The following is a 22064-nucleotide window of genomic DNA, read 5'->3' on the forward strand; positions in this document are numbered from 1 at the left end:
CTTATCCCTTCTACATATTTTTCATAGATGCTTGGGAAATATCTGTCCTTTCTCTCACCAGTCCCTGTTATTTATTCATTTTACTCTGTGTTTACATGAGTATGGGATTGTGGGTATTTTATTCCGTGGATATTTAATGTTATCAGTATTTGTCACTTAGGTCAGTTTTGGGCACTGGCCAGACTCTCCAGCGTTTTGCTCCAGGTGGGTTAGGTTGTCAGCATTGCTGGCTCTGATCATTCCTCCTGCTGAGAACTTCCTTAGCTGACTCTCCAGGATGGGCTAGGCTGGGAGCCTCGCTGTCCCATCACCCACATCCCTGGGTCCCTGCACAGGACATAGCACTTCCTGTCTGGCTAACCCAGTTATTTTCTGGTTTTCTGCATGAGATGTCTTCCCCCACAGTATTTCCAAAAGTAACTGAATTTTTCCTTGCACAGTGAAATTTGTTTAACCAAGTTTCAGTCACCGAGAATCATCTTCTGCTTGAAGCTTTGACAGTTCCAAAATGAATCCTTAGACCAGACCCGTGTGAACCGTGAAAGAGGAGACAATGCTGCTGTTACTGTCAGAGTAAATTCACCTAGATTTCGGTATCTCTCTTGTCCTTTCAAAACGGCTCATCGTTCTATAAACATGCTGGAGCCTGTCTCTGCTGTCCCCTCTGGTAGTGCCACCAGCTTCTTAAGGCCTGATCTGCGCTCCCTGCTTCCACAGTTATCAGGGACTGAAGCCCTTTCCTGTTGATATCTGCTGAGTGTGGAAGAATTCCGGCTAGTGGGGAAGAACCGAGTTCACCAGCTTTTACAAGATCTAAAAACGGATACAGTATAAACAAGTTTTCCCAAGGAAGGAACAGGGTCCTATTTGTTCAGTAATCCTCATAACCTTTAGGATAAGAACAGACGGCTTTGGGGAACCGGAAAAGAGGCCATCCCAGTTCTCATTTTGTTTGATCTTAAGCCCACAGTACGGTTTCTCCCATCAGGCTGCAAAATCAAAGTGATTTGTCTATCCTCACTGTGGCCCAGCAGACAGCCCTTCTCTTGACTAAGTGTGTGAACTCACGTGTTAATAATCCCTTTCTTTTGCCTACTTTTAAAAGTGTTATTATATTTGTTTTTTTGTTTTTTTGTTTTTTTGCATGTATGTGTGCGTCAAAAACTGTAAAGGCAGATTTTCAGCCTAATCTTAATTTCAGAGACTTTTATATTTAAAGATCTTCTTAGAAGATACATAAAAGTCAGGACCTTTTAAGGGGAGTTAGGATGTGTTGCCTCTTCCCTGTTGTACAAACACAGATTTCCATAAAGAAGCTTGCTGTCCACTGATGAAACAGGCTTTTTCCCCCCTTTCCTTTTTAAATATTTGCACTTTCAGACACATTTCTTTCTTTACACATAAAATAGGTAATACCACTCTAGTGGATATTAGGCTTTAATTTATACAGAGGGCAGGATATAAAAGGCCTTCCTGAAGCTTAAACTTCTTTGTATAACTTGAAATACAACATAAGAAATTACTATCTTTTTCATGGACAGTCTCATTTCAGAAAAGGAAATGTGGAAAATGCTTACCTCAGTGTGGTGAGTTATAGACTGGTATTTTATTTCACAAAATAGATCCACTGATATTCCCTCCAAGTTATTCTGAGGAGCTGGACATCTGACTGAATGAAGCAGGAGTCTAGGCATCAAGGAACTCTCTTGCAGGGGGAGAATGTGAAACCCCAGCTTTCTTGCCTGGAGAACAGGACCCCATTCTGTTCTCAGGGCTGAGCCCAAATTTTTGGCCTGGAGGCCCAGGCGCTGCCTGCTTTTTTCTGCATTTATCACAGGACTCAGTACTAGACTTTGTCTTGCGCTGTTTACGAGGCCTGGAACACTGAAGGAGACTTTTTTGCAGGCAAGGCAGGGAGCACCAGACTGAGTGCCCAGGTTGGCTAAAGATAGTGTGACAGCAGGGTCAGGCAAAGGGTTAGATCAGCTCTTGAGGGAACAGTGAGCCTCAGAAGTGTCTTCTCTGTGCAAGCAGCAGAGAGGGAACATGATCAAGAGAAAGCATGACACTGGAGAAGCCACGTTCTTCTCACGTGAGAACATGCAGACATAGTAAGAGCACCCTTTGGAAGCAAGCTGGTCCAGCTCCCTTACCACAAGACATAGATTGTCATAAGTGAAGAAGGTGGTCAAAAATGAAAGGCTTTCTGGTGGAAGTAGGTTTGGTCCAGATGAAGAAGGCCACAAGAAATGATAGCTACCATTACATAAGCAATAGCATTATGGAACAATTCATCCCACTTACCAAGGGTTCTTTGAAGGGTGTGCTGTTACTAGCCCCATTTTACAGGTGGGTAAACTGAGGCTTCAGGAAGTACGATAGTGGAGACAGAAATCAAAGCCCTGTGGTCTGACTCTGGCCCACAGGCCCTAAATGTCCTACTACAGGACTGATAGCTTATTTAGTCTGTGGCAGCTAGGATTACCATTATTACTGTGGAAGGGGTAGTCAGTCCTACTCTGTATAATGGCCTTTGACTTGAAGCCTTTCTGAAAGCACCTGGCGGGAACATGCAGCGGTGGCCTCGCTGCAGCATGTTCCCGGCGGTGGACTTTGTGAGTCTGTTAATGGAATCCCAAAGCTGTTAAATGCTGTAGCGTGTGTACCTCACATGCCTCGGTGCCTCAAAGTCTGAGATAACTTCTTTACCTTTTGTCTCTGAAGATGTATCAATTCATTATTTCTTTCACCCAACCTGTATTTTTTGAGTACCTTCTGTGTGGCAGGCATTATTCCAAATGGTAAGGGTGCAGAGACTCTCAGGAGATGGAAAACTAGAAGGTAGTGAGCTTCCCCCCTTCTCACAAAAACACCAAAATCACAACTAACTGCTGAAAGCCATCAGTAACAAAGAAATGGTGGAACCTACCAAAAAAGACATCGTAGGTCCAAAGACAAAGAAGAGCCCATAACAAGACAGTCAGAGGGGTGCAGTTGCGATAAAATCAAATCCAATACCTGCTGGGTGGGAAACCCACAGATTGGAAGGCAATTATATTGTGGAGGTTCTGCCACAGGAATAAACGTTCTGAGCCTTACACCAGGCTCCCCAGCCTGGCGGTCTGTCAACGGGAGGAGGAGCCCCCAGAACATCTGACTTTGAAGGTCAGCAGGGTTTGTTTGCAGAACTGGGGAAAACAGAAGCCCCACTCTTAGAGGGCACACACAGAGTCTTGTGCACAGCAAGACCCAGGGGGAAAAGCAGTGACCTCCTAAGAGCCTGCTGGTATTAGACGGTCTCTTGCAAGGCTGGGGTACAGCTGTGACTTACTGTAGGGACAAAGACACTGGTGGCAATACTTCTGGGGAGTTCTCATTGCTGTGAGCCCTCCTAAAGGCCATCATTTTTTCACCATGACCTGGCCCCACACAGCAGCCTATAGGCTCCAATTCTGGGATGCCACAGGCTAACCAACCAGAAGAGTTGACTCATTGGAAAAGATTCTGATGCTGGGAGGGATTGGGGGCAGGAGGAGAAGGGGACGACAGAGGATGAGATGGCAGGATGGTGTCACTGACTCAATGGACGTGGAGTTGGTGGACTCCGGGAGTTGGTGATGGACAGGGAGGCCTGGCGTGCTGTGATTCATGGGGTCGCAGAGAGTCAGACACGAATGAGTGACTGGACTGAACTGATCCAACCAGAATGGTGGGAACACAGCCTCACCCATTAGCAGACAAGCTGGTTAAAAACTTCCTGAGCATGTGACTGCCCAATAAACACACCCGTTGACACAGCTCTGCCCACCTGAGGGACAAGAACCAGTTTCATGCACTGGTGGGACGAAACCAATCCTGCCCAGCAGGATGCCAGCACAAGCATCTTATACCAGCCTTGTCCACCAGGGGGCAGACAACAGAAGCAAGAAGACCTACAACCCTGCAGCCTGTGAACACAAACTGCAATCATAGAAAGGTAGATAAAAATGAAATGGCAGAATATGTCTGAGATGAAGAAACAAGATAAAACCCCAGGTGACCAGCTAAATGAAGTGGAGATAGGCAATCTACCCAAAAAAGAATTCAGAGTAATAACAGCAAAGGTTATCCAAGATCTCAAAAAAATAATGCAGGCACAGATAGAAAAGATGCAAGAAATGCTTAAAACAGAGCTAGAAGATCTAAGGAATGAACAAGCATAGATGAACAATAAAATACTGAAATGAAAAATACACTCAAATGAATAGAATAAATGAGGCGGAAGAATGGATAAGTGAGTTGGAATACAGAATTGTGGAAATCACTACTATGGAACAGAATATAAAGAGAATGAAAAGAAATGAGTCTGAGAGGCCTCAGGAGCAACATTAAATGCACCAACATTTTCATCATAGGGTCCCACAAGAAGAGAGAGAAAGGACCTGAGAAAATATTTGAAGAGATATCAGCTAAAAAATTCCGTGACGTGGGAATGGAAACAGTCACCCACGTCCAGAAAGCTCAGAGAGTCCCAGGTAGGTTAAACACAAAGAGAAACACTCAAGATTCACAATAATCCAATTGACAAAAATTAAAGACAAAGAAAATTTTAATAGCAACAAGGAAAAATCAACAAATAGCATACAAAGGAACTCCCATAAGGTTATAAAGCTGATTTTCAGCAGAAACTCTTAGGAAGTGGTATAATATATTTAAAGTTATGAAAGGGAAGAGTCTACAACCAAGAATCTACAAGCAGGAGTCTACAAGCAAGGTTCTCTTTCAGATGCAATTAAGAAATCAAAAGTTTTACAGACAAGCAAAAGCTGGAGAACTCTGCACCACCAAACCAGCTTTGCAACAAATGCTAAAGGAACTTCTCTAGGCAAAAAGAAAAAAAGAGCCACAACTAGAAACAAGCAAATTACAAATGGCAAAGCTCACCATTAAAGGCAAACATACAGTAATGGTAGGAAATCATTCATACTCAACTATGATGTCAAAACCAGTGATTGTGAGACTAGGAGAGCACAAATGCAGGATATTGGAAGTGTATTTGAAATGAAAAGGCAAGCAACTGAAAACAATCTTGTTTATGTATAGACTGCTGTATCCAAACCTCATGGTAATCACAAACGGAAAATCTACAGTAGGTGCACACGGAAAAAAGCAGCCGAAACACAACACTAAAGTTGTCAAATCACAAGAGGAGAGAAGAAAAGAGAAAGGAAAGAAAAAAACCTACAAGAAACAATTCCAGAACAATTAATAAAATAGCAAAAAAAGAACATATACATTGATAATTATCTGAAATGTAACTGGATTAAATGCTCCAACCAAGAAACATAGACTGGCTAAATGCTTACAAAAATAAGACCTATATATGTGCTGTCTACAAGAGACACACTTCAGACCTAGGGACACATACAGACTGAAAGTGAGGGGATGGAAAAAGGTATTCCATGCAAGTGCAAATCAAAAGAAAGCTGGAGTAGCAATACATATATCAGACAAAATATTCTTTAAAGACTGTTACAAGATACAAAGACGGATACTACATAGTCATCAAGGGATCAATCCAAGAAGAAGATATAACAGTTGTAATATATTTATATATGTGTAAATATATATGCACCCAACATAGGAGCACTTCAATATATAAGGCAAATACTAATAGCCATTAAAGGAGAAATCGACAGTGATACTCTTTGATCAACGGATGGATCATTCAGAAAGAAAATAAGGAAACACAGGCCTTAAATGACACATTAGACCAGAGGGACTTAATTGATATCTATAGAGCATTCCATTAAAACTGCAAAGAACAGAAACACGTGGAGGCTAAACAGTATGCTGCTAAACAATCAAGGGATCACTGAAAAAGTCAGAGAGGAAGTCAGAAAATACCTAGAGACAAGCGAAAACCCAAGCATGACGATGCAAAACAGATGCAGCAAAACCAGTGCTAAATGGCAAGTCTTATCTCAGGAAACAGGATAAATCCCAAATAAACAACCTAAAGTTATACCTAAAGCCACTAGAAAAAGAGCAACAAATAAAACCCACAGTGCAAGCAAAGAGATCGTAAAGATCATAGCAGTAAAAAAAGAAACAGAGACAAAGAAAACAATAGATAAGATCAGTGAAACTAGACAGCTAGTTCTTTGAAAAGATAAACAAAATTGACAAACCTTTAGCCAGACTCATCAAAAAAACCAGAGGGCTCAAATCAATAAAATTAGAAATGAAAAAGGAAGAGCTACAGTGGACATCACAGAGTACAAAGGATCATAAGAGACTACTACAGCAACTACATGCCAATAAAACGGACAACTTAGAATAAATGGACAAATTCTTAAAAAGGTACCATCTCTCAAGACTGACCCAGGAAGAAATAGAAAATATGAGCAGACCAGTCACAAGTATGGAACTGAAACCATGATTTTAAAATTCCCAACAAACAAAAAACACTCCCATACTCACTCTGTGAGGCCATCACTCTGGTACCAAAACCAGACAAAGATATCAGAAAAGAAGAAAATCACAGACCAATATCACTAGTGAACATAGACCCAAAAATCTTCAACAAAAATACTAGCAAATCAAATCCAACAATACAGTAAAAGGCTCATAGACCATGATCAAGTGGGATTTACTGCTGAGATGCAAGGTTTTTTTTTTCTAATATCTGCAAATGAATCAGCATAATACACCATGTTAACAAACTGAAGAATAAATTTGTTTCTTATAGTAAACACTCATACCATATGATATAAATAAATCATCATACCATGTGATCCTCTCAACAGATACAGGAAAAGCTTCTGACAAAATTCACACTCATGTATAATGAAAATCTCCAGAAGGTGGACATAGAAGAAACATAATTCAACATAACAAAAGCCATATATGACAAACCTACAGTCAACATCCTACTGAATGGTGATAAGCTGAAAGCATTTGCTCTAAGATCAGAACAAGGTACGGATATCCACTCTCACCAGTTTATTCAACAGTTTTGGAAATCCTAAATTCACTGTAATCAGAGAAGAAAAGAACTAAAAGGAATCCAAATTGGAAAAGAAGTAAAACTATCACTGTTTGCAGATAAGATGATACTACAGATAGAAAATCCTGAAGATGTTACCAGAAAACTGTTTGAGCTCATCAATGAATTTGGTAACATTGCAGGATACAAAATAAATACACAGAATCTGTTGCATTCCTACACACTAACACCAACAGACCAGAATATGAAATTAAAGGAACAATCCTATATATCATTGCATCAAAAAGAATAAAATACCTAGGGATAAATCTACCTAAGGAGGCAAAAGACGTGCACTCCAAAAATTTTATATGTGCCGATGAAAGAAACCAAAGGTAACACAAACAGATGGAAAGAGACACCATGTTTCTGGATCAGAAGACATATTGTCAAAATGACTATACTATCCAAGGCAATCTACAGATTTCAGTGCAGTCTCTATCAAAGTACCAGTGGCATGTTTCATAAAACTGGAACAAAAATTGTTTACATTTGCATGGAGACACAAAAGACCCAGGATAGCCAAAGCAATCCTGAGGAAGAAAAACAGAGCTGGAAAAATCAGGCTCCCTAACCTCAGACTATACAACAAAGCTACAGTAATCAAAAAAATATGGTATTGGCACAAAAACAGAAATACAGATCAACAGAACAGGAGAGAAAGGGCAGAAATAAACCCATGGTCAATTAATCTGTGCAAAGGAGGCAAACACATACAATGGAGAAAACACAATATCTTCAATAAATGGTGCTGAGAAAACTAAACAGCTACATGTAAAATAATGAAATTAGAACATTCTCTAACACCATACACAAAAATAAACTCAAAATGGATTAAAGACCTAAAGGCAGGACAGGATAATACATAACTTTAGCAGATAACATAGGCAGGACACTCTTTGACATAAATCACAGCTGTGTCTTTTTAGATCCATCTTCTAGAGTAATGGAAACAAAAATAAATGGAACCTAATTAAACTTACGACTGAGCAACTGAATTGACTGAACTGACTGGATTAAACTCAAAAGCTATTGCACAGTAAAGGAAACCATGAACAAAGTGAAAAGGTAACTCACAGAATGGGAGAAAATATTTGCAAACCATGAGACTGACAAGGGATTAATCTCCAAAATTCACAAACAGTTCATGCAGCTGAATATCACACAAACAGCCCAATCAAAAAATGGGCAGAAGACCTAAATAGACATTTCTCTAAAGAAGCCATCAGATCAGATCAGTTGCTCAGTCGTGTCCGACTCTCTGCGACCCCATGAATCGCAGCAGGCCAGGCCTCCTTGTCTGTCACCAACACCCAGAGTTCACTCAGACTCACGTCCATCGAGTCAGTGATGCCAGCCAGCCATCTCATCCTCTGTCGTCACCTTCTCCTCTTGCCCCCAATCCCTCCCAGCATCAGAGTCTTTTCCAATGAGTCAACTCTTCGCATGAGGTGGCCAAAGTACTGGAGTTTCAGCTTTAGCATCATTCCTTCCAAAGAAATCCCAGGGCTGATCTCCTTCCGAATGGACTGGTTGGATCTCCTTGCAGTCCAAGGGACTCTCAAGAGTCTTCTCCAACACCACAGTTCAAAAGCATCAATTCTTCAGTGCTCAGCCTTCTTCACAGTCCAACTCTCACATCCATACATGACCACAGGAAAAACCATAGCCTTGACTAGATGAACCTTTGTTGGCAAAGTAATGTCTCTGCTTTTGAAGATGCTATCTAGGTTGGTCATAACTTTCCTTCCAAGGAGTAAGCGTCTTCTAATTTCATGGCTGCAGTCACCATCTGCAGTGATTTTGGAGCCCAGAAAAATAAAGTCTGACACTGTTCCCACTGTTTCCCCATCTATTTCCCATGAAGTGATGGGACCGGATGCCATGATCTTAGTTTTCTGAATGTTGAGCTTTAAGCCAACTTTTTCACTCTCCACTTTCACTTTTATCAAGAGGCTTTTTAGTTCCTCTTCACTTTCTGCCATAAGGGTGGTGTCATCTGCATATCTGAGGTTATTGACATTTCTCCTGGCAATCTTGATTCCAACTTGTGTTTCTTCCAGTCCAGCATTTCTCATGATGTACTCTGCATATAAGTTAAGAAGCCATAGAGACGGCCAAAAAGAACATGAAAAGATGGTCAATACTGCTAATCACTCAGTTCAGTTCAGTCGCTCAGTCGTGTCTGACTCTTTGTGACCCCATGGACTGCAGCACACCAGGCCTCCTTGTCCATCACCAACTCCCAGAGTTCACCCAAACTCATGTCCATCGAGTCAGTGATGCCATCCAGCCATCTCATCTTCTGTCGTCCCCTTCTCCTCCTGCCCCCAATCTTTCCCAGCATCAGGGTCTTTTCCAATGAGTCAGCTCTTCACATCAGGTGGCCAAAGGATTGGAGTAATCACTAGAGAAACACAAATCAAAACTACAAAGAGATAGCACCTCACACCAGTCAGAGCAAATAATAAATGTTAGAGAGGCTGTGGAGAAAAGTGAACCCTCCTAAACTGTTACTGGGAGAACAGTATGGTGCTTCCTTATTAAACCAAAAATAAAGCTACCATATGATCCAGTGATCCCAGTCCTGGGCATACATCTGGAGAAAACCATGGTTCAAAAAAGTGTGTAACATCCCAGTGTCCATTGCAGCACTATTTAAAATAGTCAAGACATGGAGGCAACCTAAATATCCATTGCTAGGTGAATGGATAAAGAATATGTAGTTCATATATACGATGGAATAATACTCAGCCATGAAAAAGAGACACAATGCCATTTGCAGCCACATGGATGGACCTGGAGGTGATTATACTAAGTAAAATAAGTTCAGACAGAAAAAGACAAATGATATGTTGCTTATATGTGGAACCTTAAAAGATACAAATGAATTACAAAACAGACGCACAGACTTAGAAAAACTTACAGTTATTAAAGGGAAAGGTGATAGAGAAGGATAAATGGGGAGTTTGGGATTGAAATATACACACTGCTATATATCAGATAGATAACCAAGAAGGACCTACTGTATATTACAGGGAACTCTATTCAATATTCTGTGCTAACCTAAATGGGAAAAGCAATTGAAAAAGAATAGACACATATATATGTATCAATGAATCACTTTGCTGTACACCTGATGCTGGTACAACATTTTTAATCAACTACAGACCAATATAAAATTTTTTAAAATGCTGAGAGTGCAGCAGTGAGAAAAATCTTTGTCCTCAAGGGACAGAGCGTCTAATGAAGAGCTAATACAGCGTGCTGCAGTCCATAAGGTTGCCAAAGACTCAGACACGACTTAGTAACTGAACAATAACAAAATATGCTAGAAAGACAAGTAATATGTCAGTATCAGGGCTGGGGATGATGGTTGCAGAAAGAAAACCCAAGTTGGGCATAGCTAATAACAGAGACTGTTATTTCAGAGACTTAGGTCATCTGGAAGTATGCAACAGAAAAACCAAGAAAACAGGTTTTTCAGAGTTGTTTGAGGAGGGAACGAGATGGAAGGAGCTGGCTGGTGTGTTATTGTTTTATAAAGGAGTAAGTCATGAACTCACCATCTCTCCAGGACAAACCTGGAGACTGGCTCTCTTACAAAGAAATCTCTGTCCTGGCTTTGGTTCGTCTGGTGTCCGTGCAGGAGTCTGTGTGTAATGTGTGGGAGGCAGAGGAAGGCGGGTCCTTTCAGGGCTCCCCCTCTGGGAGCACGGCAGGCAGTGTTCATGTCACCCAGCCACACTGGCCCCCAGGCCGCCTGACTTTCAGATCCCTAGCCATGTCAGCCTTTGAATAGCAGCTGACACACAGCAGCCAGCTGAGCAAGTATTTTCACAAGACGATGAGAAACAAACTCAGCCTGCTGCAGCCCGTGAGGCAGAAAAAATGAAAGGAAAGGAGTGGGGTGGGGGCAGGGAAGAGGGTGGGAGAGGAGTGAAGAGAGCCTGGGATAGCAACCTTCCTCTTCCTGCGTTTTGAGGCAGGATAATTTGGAAGGAAGACAGATATAAAAGGGTTCCGCTCTGGGGAAAACTGCCAACAATTTTGCAGCTCTGTGAAGTTGGAACCACGATCAAAACAGCAGCTGTGGACCAGATGCTGACTTTAAGAGGAGCATCCCTATTGCCCAGGCCCCTCTGAGCACCAGAGCTCGAGATGCGGACTTTTCTTCTGCCAGCCTCCAACCAGATAAAGAGATGCCAAGGGGTGGGGGTGAGGCCCTGGCCCTCAGGGGAGCCTGGGATGGGGGTGGAAAGAAGAGCAGCGAGGTCTAGAAGCTTCCTAGAGCGGCAGCTATTTGAAGCCTTCAAGGAGATCCCAGGGTCCCTGGTGCACCTAGCCCTGGGTGGTGGCAGTGGCGGTGGGGGGCTGATCTCAGCAGGTGGTCCTGCTGGGGGAGCAGGGTGTCAGCCTGGGGACGGACCGAACCCTTGGGTCGGCCGGACTCTTGAAGAGGAATCCAAGTTCAGCAGTCTGTAGGGAAAAGAAGGCAGGAAAGGCCTAGGAGAGAAGGAACAGGAAGTGAGACAGGCCGTGGAGGGAGCTGGTGAGCCCCAGGCGGTCACCTGGGGAACAGCTGAAGCATGATCCTGCTGAGGACTGGGGACGCTGGCGCAGAGCGCACATACACCTCAGCATCACACCCCTGACTCCGGGTTTATCTTCCGTCTGCCGTCAGTTGACAGACAGTGTACCTTCCACCGGCATTTGTGGTTCTGGATTCCTGGCTCTAACCGCTCACGGATCTTGTGTTGAGTTTATGACCCACAGCTGCTTGACTCACGGATGCAAAGCTCACGTATACAGGGGATCGGGTGGGAGACTGGGCGTCCGTGGGTGTTGGCGTCTGCCTCTGGTCCTGGGACCGGCCCCTGCAGGTACTGAGGGAGCTCTGTGCTGAGTGATGGTGGCGGCACTCACGCTCTCTCTTGTGCTGTGGATGTGGAAACTGAGGCACAAGGTGGTGCCCTCTCTCTTCCAAGTCCTCACCTCTAGTTTGTGATGGAATCCAGGCAGGCACAACTAACCATGTCCCTGCTTATGATGCATATTGATAGCACTTTAAGTGCTAAACTTAACCTTACTCTTTAAGCTCCTTGATTCTTTTTTCATAGAGGTATTTCTTTCTTTCTTTTTTTGGCCACAGTGTACAGCACACAGAATCTTAGTTCCCTGACCAGGGATCAGACCTGTGGTCCCTGCAGTGGAAGCAGAGTCCTAACCACTGGACTGCCAGGGAAGTCCCCGAGTTCTTAAAAGATGAGACTCTCTGACCTACCCTTTGACTTGCTTTCTCTGCTGTTCTTCACATTATTTAATTGAGGGCACAAAGAGGAAAATGCCACAGTCTTACTTTTCCCCACCTGCACTGCCACCAGCCTGATCCCAGGACTGATCCTGATCCAGACATGAACTGCACCACAGTCATGTCCTCCAGAGGAAGACACTTAAGACTGTTCACACTCCCATGTTGTCATTGGCTTCAGACTGCCCCTAGGGCTGAGGCTGTCATGTTCTAGAAATCTCCAGGCCAGGAAGCTCCTATTAGCCAAGGGCAGTTCTCCATAGAAGGGAGAGAGCGTGTGCCCTTACGACCCAATGCCTGCAGCAGCTGGGGGCTAGTGCCTATGGCTCAGTAAGGGGGGTTTAGGCAGGCTGCCAGCCACACCTGCTGTGGCAGCCAAAACGGCTGGAAAGGCAGAGTCAGCGGACTGATACATTGTCTAAGGAGCAATTTATATCATACGCAGACCCCGTCACATCGCATTATATTATACACACCTGAGAGTGTGGCACCAAGAGAGCACCATCATTTGATCAGATTGGGTTACAGGACAGCTCTGGAGTGGGGACGTGGAGGTCATCCAGTTCAGAAGCCCGTTCAGTTTAGAGAAGAGAAGGCTGAGGTCAGAGTAAACCCTAATGAGAACAAACTCTGATTCTCAGTTCTCAGCTCTTGATTGAATCCAAGCCAGCTCATATCTATTGAAAGCCACCTATGTATAAGACATAATTTCAGGAGGGAATTAAGACACAAAATTCAGTCTGTGTCTTGGTCCTGAGGAATTTACAGTCTGGTAAAAATGTAAGGGAATGGAAGAGAGAAATAAGACATCTAAGTACTATCCAAATCAACATTCAGATCTCACCTCCAGAGTAGTACAGATCCAGGGGCTGCAGGCTCTTGAAGGCAGACGCAGACACACAGTAGGTTGTTTATGCTCGTCTCAAAGTGACGAGGGGGTATGAGGAGGGTGGGAGAAGCCTCCATCCCACTAAGGGAAGAAACAGTATCCTGCCAGCCTTCTAGCTGGGTGAGGCTGAAGAAGATAAATATGCAAGAGGGCTCTGGGAACGGGGGAAAGTCAAATAAACAAGAACAAGCCATCTCTTTTCAAAATGTCATTTTGCCTTAAATGCTTCTTCGATTCTAAGCCTGTAGGGGCAATTTATTGAAAGTTTCACTCATTAAACAGGGTTATTTTGAAGTAAAGGCCAAAGGTTGTATTTATTCTGGAGGAAACTGTTGAGTCATGCCCACTCTTCCCTTTGGGCCCAGACATGTTTCAGTGCTGTAGTGCTTTTAGTTTCTAAATTGTCCTGCGACCCACTGATGTGGGTATTGTCCCACCCACTTAAATTAACAGCCTTTCTAATCTTCACCTTGAGTTTATGCATGGGCCACTTTGGATAGGACCTAAGATTCATTCATTTGTGATAAAAACTCTCAACAAATATGATACAGAGGGAACACAATTCAACATAATAAAGACCATTTACGATAAATCTACAGCTAACATTATACTCAGCTGTGAAAAGCTGAAAGGTTTTTATCTAAAATTAAGAACACGACAAGTATGCCTACGGTTGCCACTTCTACTTAACATATTATTGGAAGTTTTAGGTACAGCAGTTAAACAAGAAAAAAAGAGGCATCCAAATAAGTAGAGAAGAAATGGTCACCATTTGCAGATGACATGATATTATATGTAGAAAACCCTAAAGACACCACCCAAAACCCAATGGGACTAATGAGTGAATTCAGTTATGTTGCAGGATGCAGGATTAATACATAGAAATTTGTCGCATTTCTAAACACTAATGATGAACTATTGGAAAGAGAAATTAAGAAAACAATTTGATTTACAATCAAATAAGAATAAAATACCTAGGGATAAATTTAACCAAGGGTAGAAGACTACCTGTACTCTAAACACTATAAGACATTGAATAAGGGTAAATGGAAAGATATCCCATGTTCATGGAATAAAAGATTAATATTGTTAAAATGTTCATAATATTCAAAGCAGTCTGCAGATTTAATGGAATCCCTATCAAAATACCCATGACATTTTTTACAGGACTAGAACAAAATAATCCTAAAATGTGTATGGAACTACCAAAGACCCCAAATAGCCAAAGTAATCTTGAGAGAAAAAGAACAAAACCGGAAGAATCATGCTCCCTGACTTCAGACTGTACTACAAAGCAGCAGTAATCAAAATGGTGTGATACAGGCACAAAAATAGACATGCAGACCAATGGAACAGAATAGAGGGCCCAGAAATAAACCCACACACTTGTGGTCAACTAACCTACAACACGGGAGGCAAGAATAGACAACGGAGAGAAGACATTCTCTTCAATAAGTGGTGCTGGGAAAGCTGGACAGTTACGCGTGAAAGAGTGAAATGACGTTTTTTCATACTACATGCAAAAAAGTATGTGTGTACACACACACACACACACACACATTATGGAATATTAGCCATAAAAGACAATGAAATTTTTCCATTTGCAATGACAGGGATGGAGCGAGAGGATATTATGCTTAGTGAAATAAGGCAGACAGAGAAAGACAAATACTGCTTGATTTCACTTAAATATGGAATCTATAGAATGAAACAGAGGCAGATAAACTGCTGCTCATTGCCAGCAGGGTGAGGGGTGAAGGGAGGGGAAATGGGCGAGGGTGATTAAGAGATACAGGCTACCAGGAATGAGATAGATAAGTTATAAGGATACAATGGACAGCATAGAAAACATAGCTCGCGTTTACAACTGTATACAGAGCACAGCCTACAAGAACACTGAGTTACTATGTTGTATACCTGAAACTGATACAATATGGTCCCCCTGCCAGTGCAGGAGATCTAAAAGATGCAGGTTCGATCCCTGGGTCGGGAAGATCCCCTGGAGGAGGAAATGGCAAACCACTCCAGTATTCTTGCCTGGAAAATCCCATGGACAGAGAAGCCTTGTGGGCTCCAGTCCACAAGAGATGGACGTGACTGAGCAACTATACTTCAATAGGAAAAAATTAGAAGAAAATAAGTGACATGAATTTCCCTTAAAAAAAGAAAATAAATGGACCTTAGTTGAAACCTGAAACTCTGATGAAGGGTTTACATCATCCTTCATTATTTTCTTTTTAGCAAGTATCACTGAAGGAAAATTACATTTTTAAATTGTTTGTTATCAATCTCTCTCCTCCGTCAGCTAACTAAAACAGCATTTCTGAACCTCTTTATCATTATTACTATTGAAAGGAGACTTTGTAGACTTCTTTTTTTTCTTTAATCACTACTCCCCACGACTTTTTATTCCTGTGGGAAAATATACATGATATAAAATTCACCAGTTTAGCCATTTTTAAGTGTTTACGATTTTTAAAAAAGTGGTGCAGTTGGGTAGCATTAAGTACATTCACAATGGTGTGTAATCATAATCATCATCATTATCCATTTCCAGAACTTTTCCATCTCCCCCAGCTGAAACGCTGTACTAGTGAACAGAGTCTCTCCATCCCCCAACAACGTATATTCTCCTCTCTGCCTCTGTGAAGTAGCCTAATCTAGGTACCTTACATAAGGGGAATCATACAATATTTGTCATTTAATGTCTGGCTTATTTCATTTGGCATAATCTGTGTTGCAGCATCTATCAATTTCATTCCTTTTTTATATGGCTGAATCTCTGCAAGAAATTTAATACCACATATTAAATCTATTTATGTGCTGTGGACCTTTGTAGGGCCACAAACCTTTGTAATATGGAAGATTTTTGTACCTCCTAGGAACCACGATCCTTAAAGCCTGTATCCCCTGACCCTGTTGATCTTGTTCTCGGATCTGTCTCCAGCCGTTAGCACTTCACGGTCACTGAACAGTCACGTGTTGACTACTTCAAGGTCCTTCTGTGACCCTCCTTATAATTTTATTAATCCAATAGAATTAAAAACCACCCCCAGCATAAGCACAGGCGAATCCTGACAGTATCCCAACCGTGCATGCCCTTCTCAAGGCCCTGTGTCCGCCCGCTCTCTCCAACAGAAGTGAAGGACTATGAGCCTCCGTTCGGGTCTAAGGTGCGGGAGCATCCCTGTGTGGAAAGCATGAAGGACAACGTGCTGAGAGATCGAGGCCGACCAGAGATTCCCAGCTCCTGGCTCAACCACCAGGTGAGGAGGGAGTGTCGTATTCACCCAGAGGGAGAGGGACAGCTCAGGCAGCAGAGAAGTCCAGGCTGATGGGCATCAATCGGATGTGTTCCGTGATTCTGCTTGGTTTTCTTCATAAAGGAGTTTCAGTAAAATGGGATGACCTTGTTACTGTATGTCCCACCACAAGTAAGAAAGGGCTCACACAGAACATGTGACGGGCACCTGTCATATGGTCTAAGACCCCTTGGTTCTGAACTAAAATATTTTGTTTACAGCCTCTGCCACTCATCCTTTCCATAGGGAGTTTGTGTTTTGTTCTCTTCTGGGTTCCAAATGTTTTCTTCTGGGAACCTTCAACATTGGCAGGAACTACTTGTGAGAAAGAAGGGATTGTCTGCCAGCTGGCCTGCGAGGGGCTGCTGTGTGCTCAGGCCACAGCAGGCCTGTCGGGGAGGAGGCCGGGATGAATAAAGGCAAAGAAGAGCAGAGGGCAGGGGAACAAACAGGAAATCTGTCTTTCCAGAACCTCCTGACAGGCGGTGGATGCGGCCGTCCATCCGCAGCAGATTCTTTGCTCTGGGGGCATTTTGATGGGGCAGGGGAGGGGCGAGGAGGACCGTGGGCTGCGGGAGCAGGGATGGTCTGACACAGCAGAGAGGAGCTCTGGACCACACCCCCGTGCTCCCAGCCCACGACACCCTGTCTTTCCATTGACGTAAACCTTTTATGGCTGCCTTTGGATGAATTCCCTCACCCAGGGAGAGCTGGGCTAAGTCCTAGGTTTCCTAAGGGTAAGGCAAATGCAGATGGGAAGCCGAAACCACAGTCAGGCGTGGCAAGGAGACAGATGGAGCAGGAAGCCTGGTATGTGCCTGCCTGGCTGAGAGCCGCTTCAGCGGGCAGGCCCGCTAACATCGGGGAGAGCCTGCAACAGGCTGTGGACCCAACCGTGGGGGCCTGGGGTTTCTCCCCGGGTTTCAGTGGTTTCAGCAGAGCCTCTTTGACTTTGAAAATGCAAAGCTGTTTTGTGTTCACTCTAAACTCAGAAGGTGCAATATTGTTTCCTTCAGCTCTGTCGCCTCCTCTGCTATACAGTTCTTATAATGAATAGCCATTATTCATGATGATAAAATTCTGGAAAGAATTTGCATAATACATTTTTTTCTCTTAATGAGATTTGTTGCCCTATTGATTTCAAGTTAATGCTTAATATTTAATTTAATTTACTGCCTGTAATTACAGTGCCAGAATAAAATAAATGTTACGTGTGTACCAACAATAACACTCCACTCTTAACAGGGCCATCAATCAATACCATCAATTAGGGGAATTATACAATTAATCCAACATCATGGGCTCACTCAGGGGGCAGGAAGGGAGGGCAGGTCCTGGGTGTGGGGTGCTGTTGCTCAGACTGCAGACAGGAAAGTGCTGCTCTCAGGGAAGGGCTGGAATGGGTCCATCCCCTGGGGCCACCCATGTGCGGGCCCCCCAGTGACAGGGTCGGGCTCTGAGAGGCACAGTCTGTTTCCACTCTTTGGGCTACGTATTTAGTCTGTGTCTGCCTTATTTCCAAAAAACAACTTGAACTAACAAAAACATTTGCAATGCAAAATGAGAGTTAAAGCTGTGAGAGAAGACCCTTGTCGTCTGTTGTGGACAGCATTTTCTGGATGGGCCTTTTTTGAGTGGGGCCTTTAGGGGGTTAGGTCAAGCCCCCTGATACAGCCTGCAGGACATACGAAGACAGCTGTTTGCCAGGGTCCAGGCTGAAGCTGGAGAGGAAGGGCCTAGCAGAGAGTGTCCTTGAAACTACTGGAAGATGGGCTTGGATCCTTACAAAGCATGTGGACTTGACTAATGCAACCAGACTAATGCCCACATGTCACTCCAACCGGGATAGTCAGTCCTATTGAAATAGGAATGCTGGTGGCTCAGATAATAAGGAATCCGCCTACAGTGCAGGAGCCCCGGGTTCGATGCCTGGGTCGGGAAGATCCCCTGGAGAAGGGCATGGCAACCCACTCCCGTATTCTTGCCTGGAGAATCCCCAAGGACGGAGGAGCCTGTTGGGCTACAGTCCATGGTGTCGCAGAGTTGGACAGGACTGAGTGACTGTAACACACACATATGATTCCAGCTCTGACTCTCTGGAAAAGGCAATACCATTGAGACAGTTAAGAGATCAGTGGTTGTTGGGGGCTCAGGAAAGGAAGGAGGGCCTACGAGGCACACACACAGGAAGTTCAGGGCAGTGACCTTGTGGGGGCTGTAATGATGGACGCTTGGTCAGAACCCTGATCCTGTACCTCACCATGAACCTCGCTCTGGCTGACTGTGGTCAACGGTGATGTTTTGTGTTGCTTTACTGGTTTTAACAAATGCCTCACACAGATGCAGGGTGTTGATGCGGGGCGGGGGGAGGCGGTCTGCATGGGGGGAGGGGGTATATGGTATGGAAATTCTGTAATTTCCATTCGATTTTGCGGTGAACCTGAAGCTTCCCTCAATAGTAAAGCCTGTTACTGCGCCCCCGCTCCCTGGAATAGAGAGGTAGGAAATGGCAGTAGGAGCCCACTTCTTGGGAATTTTCACGAACGGGGATGCGGCTGTCCCCGGAAGCCTGCTGGGGACCTTGTGCTGTGTCTCCGCTTCTCCGCTTCCTGTGAGCAGGAGCCCCCGAGTGCTGCGGTCAGATGGCGCCGGGGGGCTGGCCTGCAGGGGGCACAGGGCAGGGGCTCCCCCACCCCCAGGAGCTTTCCACCCCTTCTCAGGGGCCTGTGGACCCTCTCCCCCTGCAGGGCATCCAGACGGTGTGCGAGACGCTGGCCGAATGCTGGGACCATGACCCCGAGGCCCGGCTCACGGCGCAGTGCGTGGCCGAGCGCTTCAGCGAGCTGGAGCACCTGGACAGGCTCTCCGGGAGGAGCAGCTCGGAGGAGAAGATCCCCGAAGATGGCTCCCTCAACACTACCAAATAGCTCTTCCCGCGGCCGGCCCAGCGCGGCCGCCCTGTGGCCAAAGAGCAGGGTCAGCAGAAAGCTGCCCCTGACGATGCTTCCTGGAACCCGGGGTGCTCCCTCCCCCGAGCTGGGAGGGGGTGGCAGGAAGCAGCTTCTGCCTTTGACGTTGTCATAGGATAAGCTGTGTTAGCACTTCCTCAGGAAATGAGATTGATCTTACAATAGCCAATAACATTTGCACTTTATTAATGCCTGTATATAAATATGAAATAGCTATGTTTATATATATCTATATATGTCTATATATACACAGCCATACTTGTGGAAAGAGATGAGGACAGAGACCACACGTGCCCAGACGTGGGCTGGATGGGCAGCCTCAGCACTTGGCGGCACGCGTGTGCTGGGCTCGGGGCACACGGGGAGGGGGTCTCTGCCTTTAGAGAGAGGCTCGGGTCTAGGAGCCTGCTGTGCCGCATTGCACTTGCTTTTGCAACGTAGTAACTCCCTGCACTGGGTCCTGTCCTGGCTGTGGAGCCAAGTGGAGCCGCACTGTCTGGGGACCAGACCCCAAGGTCCCCACGTCCCATCATCTCTCCTGGACTCGGCACTGAGCGTCACACCCACGTTTGTTTTGTGAACCTCTGTCCTCAGCTAGCTCAGAAAGTCTCATCGCGTCAACGTTTTAAGTCCCATCTTTTACCTCCACAAGCTACAGAAAAATCAGGACATGTTTTCCCTACCCGTGAAATTGCCACACCTTGTACTAATGAGAAAATGTTCTTTTTAAAAAAATCCCCCCCTCCACCTATGTTACTGTTCCCCATTTCCTAAAAGGGCACAGATCTCCCTTCCAGGCTCTTTATGTTCAGTTTTTCATCACGCTCGGTTTCTGTCTTCCGCTTGCCATGCATCACTGGTGGGTCTCAGGCTCCAGGGGGACTTGAGCACGTTTTGGCCACGTGGACAGTATTGAAGCAGCATTGTGCTGCCACAGTCAGGACTGTCCAGGCACTCGGAACGTGCATCTTGCTTGGCCAGCACAGTGTTTAACAAAATTGAGCCACTTTTTAAATATCTGGAGATTTTGCAAACAAATTTTGGATCCCCGAGTGAGACTAGATAGCTGATGGCTTACAGTTCTCGCTGTGCCACGTCATTCACAGATGATGGTGTAGACACACTTAGAAAGCTGCTCTCTTCCCCTGTGAACATTCGTGTTTCCCCCTGTTCTCACCCTAGTTTGGGAATTAAACCTTCTTTCCCCAGCCAAGGTTCCCTGCAAGAAATGTGCATTCACGCAATCATTCTCTGGCTATAGAGTGTCGTTTTGATTCCCTTCCTGGGGTTAAAATTCGAAGTTGGCCTTTTTTTTTTTTTGGAGTGACAGGGACTGCCTCTGGATGGTCCCTATTAACCCAAATCTCTTTTGCTTGTATATTAAAGAGTGTTCCCCTTTGCATTCAAAGGGGGAGACCTTTACTCCAAGAAGTTGTTGTCATGGTTACCAGTCTCTTAGTCATACCCACCTTCCCAATGTTTGCAGAATTTGAATGTGGGATGCAGGAGTCCCATCTACAGTTAGGAAATATGTGTCCATGTGGGTAAGAACAAAGAATGAGCTTTAATCCTCCATAAGAAACTTGGTAATCCACAAACAGGTGTTAATGCTGCAAATAACAAGCTCTTTTGTAAACATGATTTGAAGCTTATTTTCAGCCAAATAGGTAGGAATATTGGAGAGGGACTGGCAATGATCAGATCAGCTCTGCTTGGGTTTTGGAAGCCGCATCTCATTGGGGTTTTAGCAGACACGCTGAAGTTGGGATTAAGTGGAATTTTTAGGAACCCTTCTTGGTTCAAGTGGACTGAGAGAGATTAGGCAGTTTGGCCACAATGCCATGGAAGTGCCCAGAAGTCCCGTGCACTTTAGGGCTGGTGATGCTGTCCCAATAGCTGTTGCTCATTGACCTCTAGTGGTGAATTTCTAGAATACTGGTCCATTATGGGAACTGCCAAGATTCAAAAGAGCTTTATCACTTCTGGGTCATCATCAGCATAAACTGGAATGTAGATGATACTGTGGCTTGTTTTATGTGTGTTTTTTCCTTATTCAAGAAAAAGACCAAGGAATAACATTCTGTAGTTCCTAAAAATACTGACTTTTTTCACTACGTAAAGGGAAAGTTGTATTCTTTTATGGAACATTTCAGCAATACTCATGTATTAAAATAGGAATGTGAATGCTGTATACTCTTTTTATATCAAATGTGTCAAGCACTTATTTTCATTCTATGCATTGTTTGTCTTTTATATAAATAAAATGTTTATTCGATTGAATAAAGCAAAAGTACTCAGGTCAGCTTCCTGCCTCCTGTTCTTGTTCATAGGAGCCCGCAAGCCTCATTTGGTTATTTTGTAGTCTGCAGAAAAATCCACAAGACAGATCATCTCCAGCTTTTCCACGTTCCGTCATCTTCACCTGACTGTGGCAGGTCCCTATTTCTAAAAATCAGTCACTTAGTACTGACATGTGGCAGGTGCTGGTGGTGGCTTGCTCCTCATCCCAGGGTCAGCACGGCGTCGCTCTGCATTTGCAAACAGTACCGTGTCTATCGTTTCCCCC

General features: G+C 44.3%; 1 protein-coding gene across 2 annotated transcripts in view; it reads left to right on the plus strand.

Moving 5' to 3' along the window:
- Positions 1 to 21801, plus strand: part of TGFBR2 (transforming growth factor beta receptor 2) — a 92175-nt gene extending 70374 nt beyond the window's left edge. The window contains exons 7-8 of one of the 2 annotated variants that reach the window (XM_024982893.2): positions 16366 to 16493; positions 19277 to 21800. In XM_024982893.2, the coding sequence (XP_024838661.1) occupies positions 16366 to 16493; positions 19277 to 19456 (308 nt within the window). In that variant the 3' untranslated portion in view covers positions 19457 to 21800. Of the gene's footprint in view, positions 1 to 16365; positions 16494 to 19276 lie in introns of both variants that reach the window. The other variant, NM_001159566.2, reaches the window with a different exon arrangement.
- The last annotated feature ends 263 nt before the right edge of the window (positions 21802 to 22064 follow it).

This window comes from Bos taurus, chromosome 22, assembly GCF_002263795.3.
Source record: "Bos taurus isolate L1 Dominette 01449 registration number 42190680 breed Hereford chromosome 22, ARS-UCD2.0, whole genome shotgun sequence".
Lineage (NCBI taxonomy): Eukaryota > Metazoa > Chordata > Mammalia > Artiodactyla > Bovidae > Bos > Bos taurus.